Source organism: Tiliqua scincoides, chromosome 13 (genome assembly GCF_035046505.1).
Source record: "Tiliqua scincoides isolate rTilSci1 chromosome 13, rTilSci1.hap2, whole genome shotgun sequence".
NCBI lineage: Eukaryota > Metazoa > Chordata > Lepidosauria > Squamata > Scincidae > Tiliqua > Tiliqua scincoides.
In genome coordinates, this window is record NC_089833.1 from 14068698 (window position 1) to 14089666 (window position 20969).

General features: G+C 48.6%; 1 protein-coding gene across 1 annotated transcript; it reads left to right on the forward strand.

The window, feature by feature from the left end:
* Nucleotides 1-143: 143 nt before the first annotated feature.
* LOC136663903 (kinesin-like protein KIF19) lies at nucleotides 144-19356 on the forward strand (the record flags this gene model as incomplete). Its single annotated transcript, XM_066640869.1, has 16 exons — nucleotides 144-224; nucleotides 324-509; nucleotides 3949-4029; nucleotides 6009-6119; nucleotides 7034-7121; nucleotides 7978-8114; nucleotides 8914-9039; nucleotides 9218-9412; nucleotides 9811-9963; nucleotides 10489-10611; nucleotides 12835-12994; nucleotides 13113-13287; nucleotides 14834-15017; nucleotides 16259-16529; nucleotides 18303-18424; nucleotides 19312-19356. Coding segments are annotated over exons 1-16 (2238 nt in total), but the record flags the coding sequence as incomplete, so codon positions are not given.
* Between the last annotated feature and the right edge of the window lie 1613 nt (nucleotides 19357-20969).

Genomic DNA, 20969 nt, shown 5'->3' on the forward strand with positions numbered 1-20969 from the left:
CTCATGGCTGGAGGTCATTCCTGATCTGTTCTTTTCATGGGAGGCTTTTCTCAACTGCTGCAGTGACCCACCAAGAATCAGGTCGTGACCCACTGGAGGAGTGATGGTAGTAAAGTGGTGATGATTATGATGATGGTAGAGTGATGTTGTTTGGAGAGGGAGAGAGAGTTGCTGATGGCTGCCTGGATGCCCTGGGCGTGCCAGTGGCAATCTCATCTCCACGGGTGGGTGCCAGGGGAAAGCAAGGTAACCAACCCACATCTCAGGTGCTTTTATGATCTCCTCCTCCGTCTCCCTTTGGCTCTCCCCACCTGCTGCCCCAGGGGGAAACACTCCTCTTCTCCAGCAGCCTGCAGTACTTCCCTCTGCTGCCCTCCTGCAACTTCTCCGCCTCCAGGGCTACCTTGATGGGCGCCCCCTCCACCAGATCGCCCAGCCCGGGGTTGCAGCGCAGACCTGCTGCCAGCTTGGCTGAAATGAAGGAGCTCAGGGTGGAGCAGCAGCTGACGGTGAGTCTTTAGGCAGAACACAGCCCTTTCTCCAACTCTCCACGCCTTGCTGGAAGAGCCAAGCACTTTGCACATGTTCAGAAGCGCCCTCTTTCTTAATTGCTTCATATATGCCTGGGATGGAGGGATGCCTCCCTAGCCTCATCTCCTGCCTGGGGCAGCAAGCAGCAATGACTGTGCATGTCTACTCAGGAGTAAGTCACATTGTATTGAGTAGGGCTTACTTCCAGGTCAAGTGTGCATAGGATTGCAGCCTTAGCACACTTAACCTGGGAGTAAGCCTTACTGAATACAATGTGACTTACTCCTGAGTAGACATGCCCAGGATTGGGCTGAGAAGTGAAGAGGTGCTGGAGCTACCTTTGATCCTGTGGAGAAGAGTAGGAAGGGTTCTGAACTTGCATTCAAAAGCGGCCATCCCCATCTCTGTTCATGTGAATGTGGTTTTTGTGCTAGGAGCTCATTCAGCTAACTCCATACCTGGATGTAAAAAAAAAGTGGCAGATAGTTTGGAAGGGAAAGCAAAGAAGTTTTACAGGTCGCTTGTTACTATGCAGAAGTAAACCCCACTGAGTTTAATGCCACTTACTCCCAGGTAAGCAGGTATAGGATTGCTGCCGTAGAAACTTAAAAGAAGGTGTAACAAATTTGGACATATACTTGGATGCAACTATGTTAATAATAATAGCCTATTAAAGATCCAGAGGCAAATTCCTACACTGAAATATAAGGAAAACTTGAGCTTCAGGGTGACTTTAATAATAATAATAATAATAATAATTCAATTTCAATCCAGAGTGACTTCATTTTTTCCCAAAAATCAACAAAGAAATGCCATTTATTCCCCAAAAGGTGCATCAAGGCTGATCAGTAATTTGCAATTGTACCTTTTGCAAAGGGCTTTCTCAGTAAAGGGTGTTTTGGTGAATATCCATCTTTCCGCCCGCGGGATTCTTACAGCCCAAATCTAAATTGGTCCATTAGGACAATCGGCTTCTTCCTGACAATACTCCTGGTATCATTTAGTAGGTCTTGTTGAGGTGCCTAAATGATCCTTTTCCCCATGAGTCGCTCGTGAATCATCCCCCCCCCAGATTTCCCTAACCTGTTCCCCAAATGACTTAATATAGAACTTTATAATATTTTAAACTTTCAAGAATTGTTGTGAAAAGTGGCACGCAGGTATTCAAGTTGGCGCTCAAAGTGTGAGGGGCAGCAAGAGGATGGACAGATAACAGAGCAGGAGGTCTTTGGGTGCACCCAGAGTGATGGGGTTAGAACACTGAAGGTCACAAGAAATAAGGGCCTGTTTTGCACCAATCCGTCTTCCTTTTGAAGCCGGAGAGTGGGAGAAGGAGGCCTAAAGAGGCAGCCATGGTCTCTGCCGATCCATTGTGATCCAAAAACGAGGGCATTTATTTTTCACATTTCTATAAGATTCAGGGTGTTGTACATTGTTCCTTCACCCCTTTTGTCCTCACAATAACCCTGTGAGGTAGGTGAGGCTCAGAGCGAGAGAGAGGGAGTTAATCAGGAAGCTTTATGGCTGAGTGGGGATTTGAACCTGGATCTTCCCAGCTTAAGTCCAGCTCCAAAGGCGCTACATTATCCTGGCCTTAACATGAAGTTTTACTAATGTGTAGTACTGGATGTAGATGGGGATAGGAAGATAGTGGTATAAATGTGTTGTTGTTCTTGATCACAGAAGGGTCTCTCTCTCTCTCTCTGACTCAGAGACCATTCTTCCTCTCTTCTTTATATACCAGGGGTAATCTCTGGCCATGAGGATCATGCACGAAGGCGTGAAAAACGCCAGCACTTTCCTCAATTTTAGAGTGGCTTCTGGAGAGTCTCATTAAGCAAGATTGCTCACTGGGACTTGTTTTTGTGGAAAGAGACTGGCTCTCTATAGAAACAGTCAGCCTCCAATTACCGGGGCAGTCTCTGGTGTGGATTGCTTCACAACTTGGTCCAAATCCAGCCAGGAAAGAAATGAAGTCATTGAGCTGATTTGATTACAGTATACAATGTATGATCCATCTGCTACTTTTCAGTTGTTGCTTCCTCTGGCCCCTTCCTGGATTTTACAGAGATCTAGGCTGAGATTCTATACACATTTACCTGGATGTCAGTCCCATTAAACTCAGTCTTACTTCTGAGTAGACATGTTGAGATTGCACTGCTAGTCAATTCTATTTACCTGAGTTGACTTAATGTAAGAAGAGCCCTGTGGGATCAGGCCAAAGGCCCATCTCGTCCAACTTCCTGGATCTCACAGTGGCCCACCAGATACCTCAGAGAGTATGCAAGACAGACCTGCATCCTGTTGCCTCACCTTTGTACCTGGCATTCTGAGGTAGCCTACTTCTAGAGCAGGGAGGTTGCACATACCCATCATGGCTTGTAACCTGTGATGGACATTTCCTCCGTCAATCTGTCCAATCCCCTTTTCAAGGCATCCAGGCCAGATGCCATCCCCACATCCTGTGGCAAGAAGTTCCACAGATTAATGACACACTGTGTAAAAAAAAAAATACTTCCTTTGTCTTGGTGACAGAGCTATGTACAGGAGGGTGGGGAAGTTTAAGCCCAACTTTTTTTCTGTAGTGGTTTCTAAGGGAGGGCAAAGGTAGTGTGCAAATATTTTAAACAAATCAATGCCATTTCTGGTACCTTCAGGCAAACGTAGGATGGATTTCCACAGTTGCTTTTTATGCCAAAATCCATATCGCTTTTCTAAGGCATATAGAGCATCCCTATAGCTAAAGAGGCTGTCTTCATTGACCCACTCTTGTTTTGATGATGATGATTGGCAACCTTCAGTCTCAAAAGACTATGGTATAAGCCTACAGCACCCAGTATTCCCAGGCGGTCTCCCATCCAAGTACTAACCAAGCCTGAGCCTGCTTAGCTTCTGAGATCAAGGTATAAGCCTACAGCACCCGGTATTCCCAGGCGGTCTCCCATCCAAGTACTAACCAGGCCTGAGCCTGCTTAACTTCCGAGATCAGACAAGATCAGGAGATAGTGATCAGTATAGGGAGATGGTTGGCAACCTTCAGTCTCGAAAGACTATGGTATAAGCCTACAGCATCCGGTATTCCCAGGCGGTCTCCCATCCAAGTACTAACCAGGCCTGACCCTGCTTAGCTTCCGAGATTAGACAAGATTGAGCATGTGCAGGGTAACAGTTGCTGCTTAGATGGTGGCATAAATATGGTGTTATTCCTCTTGCAGAATTCTAACTAGGTTCAAAGCAAACCCCACTGAAATGTACTTTGCCATCTGTGCCTGCTCCCCCATAAATACACATACACATTTCTGATGCTGCCACTGTTTCAGACAGTCTGGGGAAGAAGATGCTCATTGAGCCAAGCTGTTAGTCAGAAACCTATGGCTGTTTCTGTACTGCTAACCAAAGCCCCATTTCTGCACACAGGTGGCTCTCCGTATCCGTCCCATCAATGAAGACGAGCTGGAGGAAGGAGCTGCCATCATAGCCCACCGAGTGGGTGAGCAGGTATAAGAGGGCGGGTCTCTGTTTGTTGGACCCAGGTTCTGGATTCTGGAAACCCAAGCACAGCGGCCAGTTCAGATGTTGGGTCCTTGCCTGGGTGTAGGAAAGAAATCAGGTTTGAAAATAGTTCAAGGAGAGGCTGTTTTGTGCAGCCATAAAAAATCTCCAGGACCCATTGGAAATGCAGACTTTAGAAGTATGATGAGCTAAAATAAGTTAGGAAAATCAAGAACACATACCTGTATTTGCGGTTCCAAATTGCAGGGTTTTTGCTGCAGAACAGAACGTCTTGGGGGGGGGGAGCTTTGCATTTTTCCTGGCTTCTTCCTGCTTTTCTCTGAAGCCATTGGTACAATCCCCATGCCTAAGTATACCTGTACCTGAAATGAAAATATCCTTTCTCTCTTGCATCCCCTTCCTCTGATGTCTCCCTCCACTGAATTTTTTGATTGTAAGATCCTAGGGGCAGGGACCTACTCTTTTCAATACTTTGTCAAGCACCTGCATCTTGATGGTGCTGCATAAATACTATAGATTAGAGCAGCAGTTGTGATCATGAGAAACAAACAGCTTTTGCGGCGAGCGTAAAAGATTAGAGACAAGGTGGTCCTCTCACTGGATAGCCATGTTAGCAACCTTCAGTCTCGAAAGACTCTGGTATCGCGCTCTGAAAGGTGGTTCTGGGACAGCGTCTAGTGTGGCTGAAAAGGCCGATTCGGGAGTGACCATCCCTTCCACACCGGGAGCAAGTGCAGTCTGTCCCTGGTCTGTCTCCCTGGCTATGGGCCTTCCTTCTTTGCCTCTTGGCCTCAGCCTCTTGGCAAAGTGTCTCTTCAAACTGGGAAAGGCCATGCTGCACAGCCTGCCTCCAAGCGGGCCGCTCAGAGCCGCTTGGCTAATATTCTGCGCTTGCCTATTGGGCAATTGCTTTCCCTCTTGTGACTTCCTCTGCTTTCAGGACTTATCAGCAGAGGTGGGGAAAAATACAGTTTTATTTTGTCACAGATTTCAGTGTTTTCCAAAGTCAGAAGAGCAAAAAAGCGGCGTGATGGGTTTTTGTTTCATTGTCACCGTTTCCCCCACCTTTACTTATCACCATTTGTGCCTAAATTTGTGTCCTCTCCCCCCCCTCCCATGATTCACATAGCAAAATACTTTTTCTGATTATGTATTTATCCAGGAAGCTGCTAAAGTTTCTCTGGAGCATTGACACATGGGGCTCCTTTAAGGACGCAATGCCCAAGAGGCCAAAAATGCTTCCTTTTGATCTGGGTTGGGCTGAGAGAAAGGAATATGCTTTCTCCCTCAAATGCATTTCTGTATAAGTGAAGAAAATTGCTCCCATAAGTCTTAATTTTTTTTGGACCTTATCTGTAACTTGGCATTAAAAAAAAGCCATTTTTACTTCTGTTTCTATGGAATATCTTGTGGGGATCAAATCTTTAGCCTTGAGCAGTTGTAGTTCCCGTTTAGCACATTGAATTGCAATGACATTGCAGAAATTTCCCATCTCTCTGGAATAGGGTATCGAACCCAAAACAGGTTGATTTGGATGCATTAACATGACTTCCTTGCATTTGAAAATGTACTCAGTGAATGCTAGAAGGATGGATGTTACAGGCTGCCAGGGCTTTGTTGCATGGCAAAATCTGAGCTCAGTTTGAGTCCTAATCCCATTCTTATCCTAGGCCAGTGGTTCCCAATCCGTGAGCCATGGCTCCTTGGGGAGCCACGGAATCCTTGTGAAAAACCCACTGCCCTATATAATGCATAGGATTGTAGCCCTAATGGGGAGCCATGGCCCGGTAGGTCAAGGGAGCCACCAGTTGAAAAGTTTGGGAACCTCTGTCCTAGGCATTTTTGGTGGGTGGTCGCCCTGGATATCACACACACACGGGTGTGTGTGTGTGTGTGTGTGTGTGTCACACCAGGCATGGCTGTGCCAGCCAAGCTGAAAGTACAACTTGATTTATTTGTCGTAGATGGTGGTTCTGATGGACCCAACTGAAGATCCAGATGACATCTTGCGAGCCAACCGGTCCCGGGAGAAGACGTTTATCTTTGACATGGTGTTTGGCCACAAAGCAACCCAGGTGAGTTGATGTTCCACAAGAGTACCTTGCTTGATCAGACCAAAAGTCTGTAGCCTTGTCTTGGTGTGCCCTCTCACCACAATTCGTATTCAGACATAGACTAAGATAAAAACCAGGTGCCATTGCCACATCCTGTAGCAAGGGGTTCCACAGATTGCCTCTAGACATGAAGGCTTCACAGAGCCATCTTGACTAATTGCCCAGGAAACAAGCCATTTGTTTTCCGAGATTTCCCACTGGCTCAGGTGTTGTGACGGCTGTGTGTGCATTTTGCAGTGGAGAGACGCCAATTGCTCTAAAAGCCAGTTTGACATCACGCTGAAAAATTGCATCCTAAAATTAAATTCAAAGACAATTTGTATGAAATGGTTCTTAATAACGTAGATTTGCTTGGCGTTGTCTCAGGAAGCTTAGATCTGTTTCCACGCATCCTGCATCATCTTTCTAGCCCACTGGGGAAAGTACTGCTAAATCATGAGCTTGCAACATAGATGAGAGTCGGGGGACTCCTGGGGGATGAGGTCATGCCATGGTAACCTTGCTTGGCTCCTTTCAGCGTGTTCCGCTCTCAAGATTCATTCTGTACATGTATGCATTTATTTCAAGCTTGCCTTAGGTGTTTTCTCCCTTTTTTCTCATGCAAAGGTGGGGAGGGGGGAATGCATTAAATCTGTGCAAAAGGATGCTGTGACCTCCCTTAGGAGGTCCCCCCTGAAATAAAATGGCTCAGTGATTACAGGATAGCAGGAGAGATTGTCATAGCCAGAGTCATACTATCCACAAGAATCCTCAGAAGGTTTTGAGTCTAATCTCCAATCACTGATGGGAAAAATGAACAAACATTCAAAATCCTGATATAATTACACCCCCCTCCCCCCCCCCCAATACCTGAGCTGCTGCTTCTTCTTTTCTAGGAGGAAGTGTATGTGTCCACCACGAAGAACCTCATAGAAGGAATCATCTCTGGCTACAACGCCACTGTCTTTGCATATGGTCCTACAGGTAAAACAGCTTAATAGTGCAATGTGTAGGTCGGCTCAGAAGCAGGTTGCGCTGTGTTCAATAGCGCTTACTCTCTAGGAAGTGTGTAAGGATCAGAGCCTAAATAGTGTTGCTGGGCTGATCACTTACTCCAGGGACTGAGTGGATCAAGGCTCTCTCTGTTCATGGACTGTGTCCAGCAAATTGTATATATAAATTATATAAATAAATTGTATTTATTTTATATATTAGTTAGTTTTTTTTTTTTCATTTATGATCTGCTGTTGCTCCAAGGACATCAGGGCATTTAAATAAGAACATAAGAACAGCCCCACTGGATCAGGCCATAGGCCCACCTAGTCCAGCTTCCTGTATCTCACAGTGGCCCACCAAATGCCCCAGGGAGCACACCAGATAACAAGAGACCTGCAAGGCTTCCTGGGAATTGTAGTTAAGAACATAAGAACAGCCCCACTGGATCAGGCCATAGGCCCATCTAGTCCAGCTTCCTGTATCTCACAGCGGCCCACCAAATGCCCCAGGGAGCACACCAGACAACAAGAGACCTCATTCTGGTGCCCTCCCTTGCATCTGGCATTCTGACATAGCCCATCTCTATGGGCTCAGCCCCTTTCCTTTTAATTCTCACAACAACCCTATGAAGTAGGTTGAGAGATGATGACTGCCCTGAGGTCAGCCAGGTGACCACTTCATGGTCAAGGAGGAATTTAGAGGGGGAAGGGAAACAGGTCAGTCTGCTTTCCCCTGATATCCACCCAGATAAAACAGACATATTGAGCATAACCCTGTCTTCACCTGAAATCTTGGTGGGCCCAACTTCCAGTTGTATCTCGATGACTTCCACGTTTTTAACCAGGTGCTGGAAAAACATACACTATGCTGGGGACGGACTCCGAGCCGGGGATTTACATCCGCACGCTCAATGATCTCTTCAGGGCCATAGAAGCCACCAGCGGAGACATGAACTACAGTGTCTGCATGTCGTACCTAGAGGTGAGATGGGCGGGCTCTACTCCAGGTGTGGATCCCAAGAGGAAGGTTCTTTAAAAGGATTTCTTAAGGAACTGAATAGGGATTGTCACATGGTTTTGTTTATGCATTATCAAACATTATTAAGTGTTAATGAACTCTGTGGTGGAGGTGGGGTTGGAAATGGATGTGTTTGTGTGGTCACTGTTGTGAAATGCAAACACAACCATCACAACACTGAAACAAAGGGTTTTGTAACATCTTTACATTTCAAAGGTAATCTACGCGTTTCGTTTGTTCACTTGTAGGTTCACACGAATGCCATTTTATATTAAAATGTGATCAGATCCATATAGCCCATGAATTTTTGAAGCGCACATTTTGATGGCATTCCATATATACCCAACACATTGCAACGGACCCCTAACACCACAATACAGGTTTTATAGAGAATAGCAAAGGCTTTAATGTCTGTTCTACCATAGAGGTATGAAGCCTGTAATAAATTTTATTTATAGTGCTCAGATTCGACAGACCTTGGCCGTGAACTTGGGCCCCTGCAGAAATGTTTCTAGTGGGACCCTGCAGCTTCTAAGGCATTATACCATAAAGTGTGGGCTGCCCCAGCTGTATCCAAGGTGTGCCCTGGGGCAAGCTAGCTCATGTGGATACACCCAAAGAGTTCAGTTCCATTTGGGGGTGTACCACTGCACCCAGAACGAAACCATGTTTTGCGCAAATCAATGCGAACTCAAAAATCCCTTTCCACCCACCTCCATGGGTGGAAAAGGCAAATAATTTTTCTTTTCCTTCCATTGTTTAGATTTATAATGAAGTTATCCGTGACCTCCTGAATCCGTCCTCGGGATATCTTGAGCTGAGGGAAGACTCAAAGGGGAGTATTCAGATTGCAGGAATAACAGAAGTCTCCACTACAAATGCCCAGGAGGTAAATACGAGTAGCTTTCCATAGTGAGGGCAGACTCGCCTGAGAACGAAGGGCTCTCAGTCCCTATGGCTGTGAGGGTATTCCCTGTTTAAGGGAGAGAAAAGCACATGTCAGTGGGGGTAATTAGGGGCCAAAAAGCAAGAGAACCTTGTTCTCCTGACCCTCTATGTGGTTCTAGATCATGCACCTGTTAACCAAAGGGAATAAAGAGCGCACTCAGGAGCCCACAGCGGCCAACAAGACCTCTTCTCGCTCCCATGCGGTCCTGCAAGTGACAGTGAAACAGACCAGTCGGGTGAAGAACATCAACGAGGAAGTGAGAGTGGGGAGACTCTTCATGGTGGATCTGGCCGGCTCAGAAAGAGCAGCTCAGGCAGGTGACCTCGCCAACTTGGGGCTGCTTGCAACCTGCCCCTCTCTATCACTCCTGCCCTTCTCTATCACTCACATACAGTCAGTTCTCTTTATAATTCGTTATCCGTGATTGCGGAGAACAAGAGCTGGTAGTATTTATTTTTTTTCACCTTTTTATACCACCCTTCCTCCAAGGTGCCTTAAGGAAGCAGTTCCCAAACTCTTGGGACCCGCAATGCCCCTCCCCCCGCACTACAAACACAGTGCTCAACTCCCGGAAGTGACTGGTGATGACATCTTTGTGGGTTACTTCTGGGTTTGAAGGCCTGCAGCGCTGCGTCAAACAGAGGCTTTCAGGCCTCCGTAACGACCATCTTTCTTGGCGCAAGGGCTAATCGGCTCCGTCCATTCCCGTAGACTCAGAATCGAGGGAAGAGGATGAAGGAAGGAGCTCACATCAACCGATCGCTGCTGGCTCTGGGGAACTGCATCAATGCGCTGAGCGAGAAGGGGGGGAGCCGGGCCCAGTACGTCAATTTCCGAGACAGCAAACTCACCCGCTTGTTAAAGGTACAGGGAAGTTTAGCTCACTGATCCCAGGAGTTATCACAGATGTAATATTGGAAAGGGAGAGATCCCACGCCGTATGCGAAAACATCTTTGCCCAGAACCTAAGAACAGCCCCGCTGGATCAGGCCATAGACCCATCTAGTTCAACTTCCTGTATCTCACAGCGGCCCACCAAATGCCCCAGGGAGCACACCAAACAACAGGGTCAGCCAGGGCTTCATCCAAACTGGTGCTGATAGGGAATACTGGTGCTGACCAAGAGTCCAGTTAGGCAGGTGAAGTGACGGCAAAGGAGAGCATCTGAGCATGTGCGGAGTGTTTTGAACCATTGATACAGGTTGCAAAACTGGGCTTTTCTTGCTGCAGAATTTCCATGCTCTTAGCACATAAAGACAGTGTCTTCTGAGTGTACAATACAGCCCTGGCTATACCCGTGATGCCCCAGTGGCATGTTTTTTCCGTCAAAGCGCTGAGCTTTGCCTGTTCCTATTACTGCCTCTGCATGAACAAAAATGTCACCCACAGGACTCTCTGGGAGGCAACAGCAGGACGGTCATGATAGCCCACGTCAGCCCAGCTGGCACCTATTTTGAAGAATCTCGCACCACCTTGATCTATGCGTACCGAGCGAAAAACATCAAGACGAGGGTAAGGAAACCAGTGACCCTTGCTCACAGCTGTCTCTGCTCCACACTTCCTCTGGAAGGGGAAGGGAGGAAAGAGGATTTTTGCAGTCCAGAGAGTGGAGGCAGATGGGTTGATTCATATTTGCTGGCAGTGCTCTGGGGGGGAACCCTGGGGGGGGCAGGGGAGATTTCCTCTCCGTTACACACTGCATAATACCATTTGAACAATGTTGTGTTTATCTGAATATTTCAGCGTTTCCTTATTTTTGGCGTGAGGATTTCAAAAACGCCACTATTTTTGCCATAGCATCAATAGTTTAGTTCCCAAACTTTTAAGCCCCAGGACCCACTTTTTAAAACTATCAGGACCCACTGAAGTTGACAAGACTTTAAAAAAAGGAGATCTAGAAAGAAATAACATTTCATTGATAAGTAATGCCGTTGGAATTAGTGCCTCTGAAACGCACAGGAAACATTACAACATTAGAAATTTCAGATAAACAATTTTATTTGTGATGTCCAGTGTTATCGATCAGTAGGCTTTTCCCTGATCGTTCAGGGAGAGGGGTGGTTCAGATCCCGAGTCAAATTTTAGGAGGGGCTCTATTCCCCCCCCCCAGCAACTCCCTTCCAGGTTTCACATCTAAATCACTTTTATACTATTTTAATTGTTATGGCTCACCCCCCCACCCAGAATGTTATGTTGGTGAGATAGCTAAAAATGAGGTTCAAGCCCCCAGCCGTTTAGCCAGTTTAATAGTTTGTAGTATGAATATGCCGTGGTGTACACCCCACCCAGTCTGCTGTCTGCCTTCCCATTCACACCTCTGTCCCTGGTCCTTCCGGGTACCATCACAGCTGTGTGTATTTATGGCCATTTCAGGGCATTAATTCCTGTAATAATGTTGATTGTGTCTCAGGAACTGTTCCGGGAAGGAGCAATCAGAGAGGGCTGGAGCGTGTCTTGTGCATGCATTTACTTGATCCTGAACCTCCAGCATCTTAAAATTCAATTAATTAGCACTCAGCATGGAGAGGTCCACGGTGTTCTGTGCGCCACATGTAATTAATGGATGGTATTTGCTGCTGCAGGATGCGGTCAGGGTTTTAGAAGCTGATTAGACAAATTAATGGAGGCTGTTGGCGTCTGTTGGCCATGAATGCTGTTCGGGACATGTTCTAAGGTAGTGTTCCACCACATGGGTAACGGATGAAGTAGGAGCATTGGTCCTTCCATCTGAGAAGTGTCAGCTCTGCATGGCAACAAGTCTTGAAAGTCTTTCCCAGCCTGACCTGGGAGATGTCCTCTCTCTGATTTCCTTGAAGTCTCTTCTTCAAACTCACCGTTCCTGCAAAGCCTTTGGCTCTAGTTCAGGGGTGTCAAGCTTGTTTTGTACAGCAGACCAAATAACATTCCTGTTGCCTGCTGAGGGCTGGTGATGTCATTAAGCAGGAAGTGATGTCATTAAGCAGGTTGTGATGAGAAATAATCACTTTTTTCTCACATGGAAATGCATTAGCAACGACAGAAGAGAAAATACTCAAACTTTGGTCATATTTTAAGGACACGGGAGTTCCCAATGATCACACGGGCTGCCCTTCAACAGTGACACCTCAGTAGAACTTAGCAGCTGAGAACAGCTGGTGGTGGTGCTTGGAGAGCCTGAGGGCCAAAGAGCTTCCACAGGCTGCACCCAGTCCATGGGCCTTATGTTTAACACTCCTGCGCTAGTTGCTTTACTCCTCACAAATGACACACAGTGATTGCTTAGTCTTCCTCACTTTTCCTACTCCAACTCTCTCCTCTTCTTCTGTCATCGCTCTTAAACTGCATGCCTCTCGGGGCAGGGGGCCTGGCTTCTTTTCACATCGGCTCATCAGAGTCAGGCCAAAAGGTGGTCGATCTAGTCCAGCACCCTTGTTTCCTACCAGCTACCCCAGTGGGGAAGCCCACGAGCAGGACGAAAAGGCCTGCCCCTCTCCCACCATTGCTCCCCTGCAACTGGTATTCAGAGGCACACTGGTACCGGACTCGGAGGTAGCACTTGTAGCTAGTAGCAATTGATAGGCTTGTCCTGCCAGATCCAGCAGAACTGGTCAGGTGTGGTTGCCCTGATGCAGAAAGGGGGTCCGGTGTTTTTCTTGATGACCCTGCTGGTTGAAGGTTCATTTTCATTGGCAGTTGCTGTGTGCATCAGGTTCTGATTCAAGGGGCCGAATAAGCAGGTGTTCTCTAACCCGGCAGGTAAAACGCAACTTGCTCAATGTCTCCTACCACATCGCCCAGTACACCAGCATCATCTCCGACCTGCGCAGGGAGATTGAGCGCCTGAAGGCCAAGATAGAAAATCAGGAGAAGGAGAAACGCCTTCTCAGCCCCGGGACCGGCGAGGTGCAAGGCAGAGGTGGGACTTTGCTCTTCGAAATTCTTCTCTTGCCTACGGTGCTTGTTAGGAATGTAGTTCTTTGGGATGGAGGAGGGGGGAAGACTGAGTAACGGCTAGCCTCTTCTTCCTCCTTCAGCGGAGACCCACCAGGACGCGGAGGAGTGCAGCCATCAAGAGATGAACAAGCTGCGGGAGCAGCTGGTCGGGGCCTTCAAGGAACAAATGGACATGCGGCGCAGCCTGATGGACCTGGAGAACACCAACATGGAGCTCCACGTGGACACCTCCAGGCATCTAGTGACAATTGCTGAGTGAGCAGAGCAGTGGTTTGGCAGCGGGCACTTCAAGGGGCATCCATAACTTGGTGGTGCAGCATTTGCCTGGTATACTAAAGGTTCCAGGTTGAGTCCCTTTAGGGAAGGCTTGGCAAAACCCCCCGGTTGAGACCCTGGTGGGCTACTGTCAGTTTAAACAGAGCCAGGAAGGCAGTCCCATCTGTTCTCATGTTTTCCTTCAATGCGCTCATCATCTAACATTGCAGTGATTTTGTACCCTTTTTCCTTGGAGGGGGGGAGGGGAAAACCAGGGGCTCAACTGCCATAGAAATGTGGCACATTGCAGAGGATTCTGGGACATTGTTCAGGGATGCACACAGTCTGTGTGGGGCACTGGCTAGGCCTTTTAAGCCTCATCTGCTTCCCATGTACACTGAGTGCAACCCGCTGAGCTGCAATGCACATTGGGAGAAGAGATCAGCCATGATGGGTCAAATGTCCTCCAGGTCATTCCTGCTCATCTCATCATGGACGTGCGCTGATAGGCTTGCAATGCATCCCAGTTCCCTGGGACACAGCTTGCAATCCAGCTCAGTAGTGCCAGCTGGTGTAGTTTTTTCAGGGATTGTGGTCCACTCTGAAGGCATTTAAGCAGCCGCTTTGAAGGGCGCCCCCCTGGTTTCCTCTAGTCGCCTAGTAATCTGATGTACTTGCTTGAACGTGTGCCTTGGAACCACAAGAGGGTGCTGTGTGTGTGTGAGAGAGAGATCGAGATCCGGCTGGACAAAACAGAGAAAGTCTCAAAGGCATTTTCAGGCCCAAGGTATTTATTTGTGTTATTTTTTTTAATTGTGAGTGCAAAATACTGGGATTGTGCATTCCAATACATTAGCTGAAATGCACTTTTGACTTACAAATTGCCCTCTCCTGCTTGCTTTCCTTTGTCAGCCACATCTACAAGGGTTAACATTAGAGGTGGTATGAGTCTTCGTGTGCTGTCTAGTCAACAGGGTTGACTAGATTTTGACGCCACGCAGGTGCTGCGAACTAACAGGTTTATTTGGCCGGGCTCCTAACACAGGCCTGCAGCACAAGTTTGTTCCCCTGGCCCCAGGGAGTGAAGCTTGGCGATTGGGCCGTACCGGTTAATTCAGTGTGCCTTAACGGAAGGGCAGGATTTGAATGAGGAACCTCGTTTTGAGGACAGGACTTAACAGAGAAAGCTACCCGAGACTGCATATGGGCGCAGATCCTGAAGCACTTTCTGTATGTAGAAAGAAATTGTGATGTGCAATATTGGCAGGGAGCGTGATGCTTGTGGATTGGGGATCTTGTAAAAAGCAACTGGGTGCATGGTCTTTGTCCTTTACTAGTCCACAGACCTGGTTGATTCCACCAGCCCTCAAGTGATGGGGGCCCTGCACCCAGTTGAAGACTACACGGTGTGCTACTTTAGCCTAGCTCCCCTCTGATCCATGCACCCCATTCTTGAACATTCTTCCGCTCTTGCATTATAGTATGTCCCTCTCTGAGCCGCAGGCTGTGAATGAACGGTCTTTGGCTAGAGTGTCATTCCTTGCAGCTGGGAACAGGAGAAGGCTCACCAGGCTGGCAGGTTTCCCAACAAGCTGCTCACCACCAAAAAGGATGACGAGTCCTTGGATGAGGCCGATCGAGAAGATTCTCCAGAACCTCACGAGGTCGCTGTGGCCAGGGAGGAGATCCACATGCTGTTGGCTGAGCAGCGGAAAACGGCAGCCTTAAAGGTGAGCTCAGGGCCCCGCATTCCCTGTGATCTGGCAAGGTCTTGCCAGGAAGGGCTATAACACCTTGAGCAGCTTGGCTCCACGCAACTATGCCTAAGAGAGAGACCTCTCTCTCAGGTTCCCACACTCTCCAATGGTTGCATTCTGATGTTATGTGGGAAAAAGGATACAGAAACCATTTGTGGCTTATTTCTTTGCAGTTCAATGCTGTTGCGGGGCCAGGATGTCCACAGCGCTGTGGAGGTTGTTCAGGGTGACCGGGTTTTGGCTCAAAAGCTTCCTGTTTGCAGGATCAGCCCATTTAATTTTTTTTGTCTTCAGTGCAGCTGAACACTTTGTGATGAATTGCCCCTTAATTTCACTTCCTGTTCCCTAGAAGTGCCTTCTAATTACTGGTTTTCTTTCTTTCTTTCTTTCTTTCTTTCTTTCTTTCTTTCTTTCTTTCTTTCTTTCTTTCTTTCTTTCTTTCTTTCTTTCTTTCTTTCTTTCTTTTAAAGTGAAATGCTGCTATTATGGGGCAGTTCAATTCAGGGATGTATTCGTTTTAATTTTAAAATTAAACAAATGAAAACCTGCCTTTCCTTCTCATTTGAAAAGCCCCAGGCAACTAACTAACCCCAAATAATAAAGGAACAAAATCAGAATAAAACAGGGGGGAAAAAAATCTAAATCAATAAGACAATAAAATAGCAGCACCAATATAAGCAATGCTGAGAGCTAAATCCAAGAAACTGAATGATTCTCATTTAATGGTTTGCAGGTCAAGTGATAACGGCTTGCAGGTCACCAAATGGTGACTTTCCCCTGTTATTGGTAAATGAAATAAAAGCACCAGGATAACAGAAGGCCAGCTGCTTCCCAAGAATTTTCAGCACACAAACTTGTCCTTGCGTGTTAATTCAGACCCTGGTTTATGGGAGCTCCCCCTCCCATAAGAACAGCCCCACTGGATCAGGCCATAGGCCCATCTAGTCCAGGTTCCTGTATCTCACAACGGCCCACCAAATGCACCAGGAAGCACACCAGATAACAAGAAGACCTGCAAGGCTTCCTGGGAATAGTAGTTAAGAACATAAGAACAGCCCCACTGGATCAGGCCATAGGCCCATCTAGTCCAGCTTCCTGTATCTCACAGCGGCCCACCAAATGCCCCAGGGAGCACACCAGATAACATCCTGGTGCCCTCCCTTGCATCTGGCATTCTGACATAGCCCATTTCTAAAACCAGGCGTCTAATTCAGGCAGACCTGGAGCAGCGGTTGGCGATCGCCAAGAAGAAGGCGTCTCAGATGGAGAAGCTCCTGCCCAAGCAGATCACCAACAAGGACCAGCAGGAGGTACTGAGGCTCCTTTGCAAGGCACACGAGTTGGAGGTGGGCAACACGGAGCTGCAGGCTGATGCCCTGTGCAAGAAGAACCTCCTGTGCCAGAAAGATTTTGTCATTCAGCGGCACCAGCAACACCGGCGCCTCTGCGAGGAGATCGTCCAGCAGCAGTGGTCACTGATCAGGGGTGAGTCCAAGTCACAAGTCTGTGTTGGAGCCCTGAGCAGGGGGTGACAAACAGGGAAGGTGATCGTGACCCAGGCAAAGGTCCAGCGGGAATAAGAAGCCTGTGTCACCTTTCCTGTTGAGAAGAGCCAGTGGTCAACCTCAGTGGGTGGGTGGAATTAACCCTGTTCTGTCCAGGACAATGCATGTAGCTCCACTCACACTCCCCCTGGGCAATTGTTTTCAGAAGAATCCTAGTTTCAGAACAATCCACAAGCATCATGCTCCCTGCCAATATTGCACATCATAAGAACATAATAAGAACATAAGAACAGCCCCACTGGATCAGGCCATAGGCCCATCTAGTCCAGCTTCCTGGATCTCACAGCAGCCCACCAAATGCCCCAGGGAGCACACCAGATAACAAGAGACCTGCAAGGCTTCCTGGGAATTGTAGTTAAGAACATAAGGACAGCCCCACTGGATCAGGCCACAGGCCCATCTAGTCCAGCTTCCTGTATCTCACAGCGGCCCACCAAATGCCCAGGGAGCACACCAGATAACAAGAGACCTCATCCTGGTGACCTCCCTTGCATCTGGCCTTCTGACAGCCTTCCTGGCTGTCGCTGAGTATCATTTTGCAGGTGCTCCATGGGAAGCAGTTACTTTGCCCAGGGCTGCTGGGCCAGGGCTAGAGATTCTTCTGGATCTGAGGAAGAAGCAAGCCTGGCTTAAGGTTGTCATGAAAGAGCTTTATTTGGCTACAGCGTAGCAGCATCAACTTATAGGAGCACCTCTGGGCATCCAGACACATCTCTAGGCATATGCCTGCAGTATTTCAGGTGATGCTATGGGTGACACAGTCCAACAAGGCTCAAGGACAAGGCAGTGGCTGCACACAGGGTCTTATACAGACTAGCTGTTTACTCCGGCTCACTTATTGGGAAATCGGTGCTGATTGGCTAGGCTAATGGACAGCAAAGTGATTTGTATCGCTGTAAATGTTGCTACTGCCAGAGTTCTCATCATTAGGAGACATCTTATCAAGACACAAGTAGCAGATAAGAACCAGGATGCCAGCTAGAAATGTTCCCATCATTAAAGTGCTATCTAGCAGACGCATCGAGATCAGCACCAAACTTGTGACCACTGTGCAACCAAAAAGTGGTCTCTGTTTTGGCCTGTTCTTGCCATTCCGCCATGCCATGGTCTTCAGGGCACCAGATCTGGACGACGCAACGCTCCAGGCAGTTGCATCTTACGCCCATTGCCCCAGCAGGCACTGTGCCCAGATTTCTGGGCAGTCAGGACTGCCCAGAGTGTCACGTCGCCCAGATCTGGTGTCTTGAAGAGCCATGGCATGGTAGAACTGTTACAGCCACTCATAGGAGGGCAGGTTCCCCCTGCGGAATGGGGTTTGGAAAGACCTTGAAACAGATTAACACATGCAAAAAATGAACATCGCCTGGGGCTCTGATGTAGACAAACATCGCCCATTCTCATAACATCAAGCAGGGGCAGCTGTTAAAGTCATTGTTTTGAGTTCCACCTTTCCAGCTTCTCATAGAAACAGTTTAGGCAGCTACCAGGGACTGGGAGGCACACTGAAGACGGTTGACAGATGCCCAAGATGAAAGGTGCTTGCTGGGTCTTGATTTCATGTAGGGCCCAGATTGGACATGCCGCATGGGTCTCCAGCCACTTTAATGGAGCTTGTGGGCACTCCATTTCTGGGGATGTCTGCCAACCACCTCCTTTCCGGTATCGTTGAGTTACTGTTCTTCCTTTTGACCAGACCACAACATCCCAGTCCCAGTGCCGCTGGGAAAACTGTACCGCCTCTACTCCCGTGAGTTTGAGGAAGGGACCCTGGACCGCCTGCTCTTGCTTCATTCGCTGATCTCCAGCGCGCTCCGGGTGAGGCAAAGCCATTCTGCGTTCCCTGAAATGTACATGAATGTTCTCTGGGATCTGAAATGTCCGGGAGGAGGGGCAATACCTCAAGGGGAAAGCGTTCTGCCTTGTGTGCAGAATGGTTTGACCAATGGCATCGCTGGGGCTCCAGGAAGAGGACATAGCTTAGAGCCCAATTTGAACGTACCGCGTGTCGTATCGGGTCTTCTGCTGGCATGGACTGCTCTAAAACAGTCAGTGCCGGTCACACAAGGTGCTCTGCCAGCATGGGAGTGCTTGGAGGACGGCCTGTGTCTTCCCTTCTGCTCCAGGACTTCTCCCACCAATCGCTGATGAAGGCAAGTCAGCAGGATTGATGGGAGAGGTTGCAGGAGGGAAAAATGGGACAGGGAAGGGTGAGGGGGTGGAGATGGGTGGATTATGCCTGGGAGGGGGGCAGGATTGGGTCTGGGAAGGGGGTTAGGATATCAGCAGTGCAATCCTACCCCCTCCCAGGCACAATCCAGGATTGCACTGCTGATATCCTAACCCCCTTCCCAGACCCAATCCTGCGACACAGGTTAGCGTGGACCTGCGCCAGCAGTTTAGCTGTTGCAGGTCCCAACAGATTCCCCCTCCTACGCCACGGACGCTAACCCTTGGGTAAGGCAACAAATGTTCTCTTACTTAGGGGAGACTTACTGGACCATAGGATGTGGGAGGGGGGTCACTATTTTGGCACTGCTGTAATGACTGTGTGTGTGTGTTTGTGTAGTGGATAGGATTGGGTTGTTAGTCCGCGTTGGGTTGATAAGGCCTTTTTCCATGGTCCCTTGCCAGAGGATACGTCCATCACTTTACAAAACTTTCATCTTCCTCTTTGCTTCTCCCCCCCCACCCCCCTTCTCCAGGATGTTCCCGAAAAAGCTCAACAGCTGGACCTCAACAAAGAAGAGAATCGGAAGGGCTCGTTTGATCACAAGAGAGACATCTTTGGGGGCTCGAAATTTGAACTTCCTCCTATTGTGGTAGACTCAGACAGGTATCCAGCTTTCTGAAGGCCTCACAGTCCAGTGTCACTTGTGCAGCTAAACCTCACCCTCTCTGGAAGGATCTTTGGGGCCCCAGGAAAGGGTGGTTTTTCTGCGCCCTGAGAAAATCTGCCTCTTCTGCTGATGCTCCTACATCTCCCTCCCTTGCCTGGTAGATCCAGTAAAAATACTCCAGCCAGACGAAAACTGAGCTACGAATGGACTCCCAGCCCGACTTTGTTCAACTTGTTGAAGACGCCTGTTCAGCAGGTCAGTGGCTCACGGTCAATCTGTTTGTCCTGTACGTGTCTTCCTCCGAGGAGCTCAGGGTGATGCATGTGAAAGGGTGTTATCCTCACATCAACAAACCTTGGGGTAGGGGAGAGAGAGAGAGAGACAGATTGGCCCAAGTCCATTCAGTGAGCTTCATACTTGATCTGAATTCAGTCCACGCTCCAACTTTCTGTCCATTACGACACATGGATATTAAGGTGGAGCCACCTGGGCACTGCCTGGATGGGAGACCACTTGGAGACTCCGTGATGCATACTGCCTTGAATTCTACAATGGAAGAAAGGTAAGATGAAGTACAGTGGGTCCTTGGGGGTGGTCCGCTCCAGGGTCCTCTCATGGATACAGAAATCTGCAGATGCTGGAGTCCATGGGGGGGCAGGGTCGTAGAGCAGTACAATAGGGCTGGGCCTGCAGCCCCCTCCATGGGCCTCCCTTTCTCAGAAGACCTCCTGTGACTGAGAACACCTCCTGGCCACGACTGGAAGTCACGGAAACAAACCAGAAGTGGCTTTTGGTCATGTCCTGGAGGTGCGGTGAGGCCCGTGGAGAGGTTTGCAGGCCTCTCTCCACCCAAAACACCTCTCAGATACTACTGGAAGTGGCCTCCAGTTGCATCCTGAAGGCCTTCTGAGACACGGACTCTGCATTCATGGATGGTGGAATCCATGGATGCCGAGTCTGTACCCAGGGCCTGCTGTATCTGGGAATCCTTTTTTAAAAGGCACATTTTTGAAAAGCATCTTCTAAGGTGAGACAAAGTGCAGCAGACGAGCAAAAGCTGAATTTTCTCTTGCCCTGGTTTCCAACAGAAGGCCTCGGGAATTCCGCTAAGAAAGACCTCGTCCAAACTGTGCTCCCCACGGACACGTTCTCGGGCTTCCGGCAGGAAAAAGTCCAACGCTGATGTCTCTGGGGGCCCGCTGAGCCAGGAGGCTTTGAAGGAGATCGCCGACAGCACCAAGCGGATTGCGCTCATTGCAGCCAACCGCCGCTCCCGGGCCCAGGACGGAGGTCCCGGTAGCGAGCTCTCTTCCGTCTACTATTTGGACGACGAGACACTGGAGGTGAAGTGCCTGCAGCCCAGTTTGACTCCGGAGCACTCCTCAAAGGACACCGAGAGCGCCGACAGCCTCGTGGGGGAGCCTCGGAGGTCTCGGAAGGAGCGGAAGAAAGAGAGGAGGAGGGAGAAACTTTTGGAGAGGGAAACTGGGATGACAAGATCTTGCTCCCTTGAGCTTGCAACT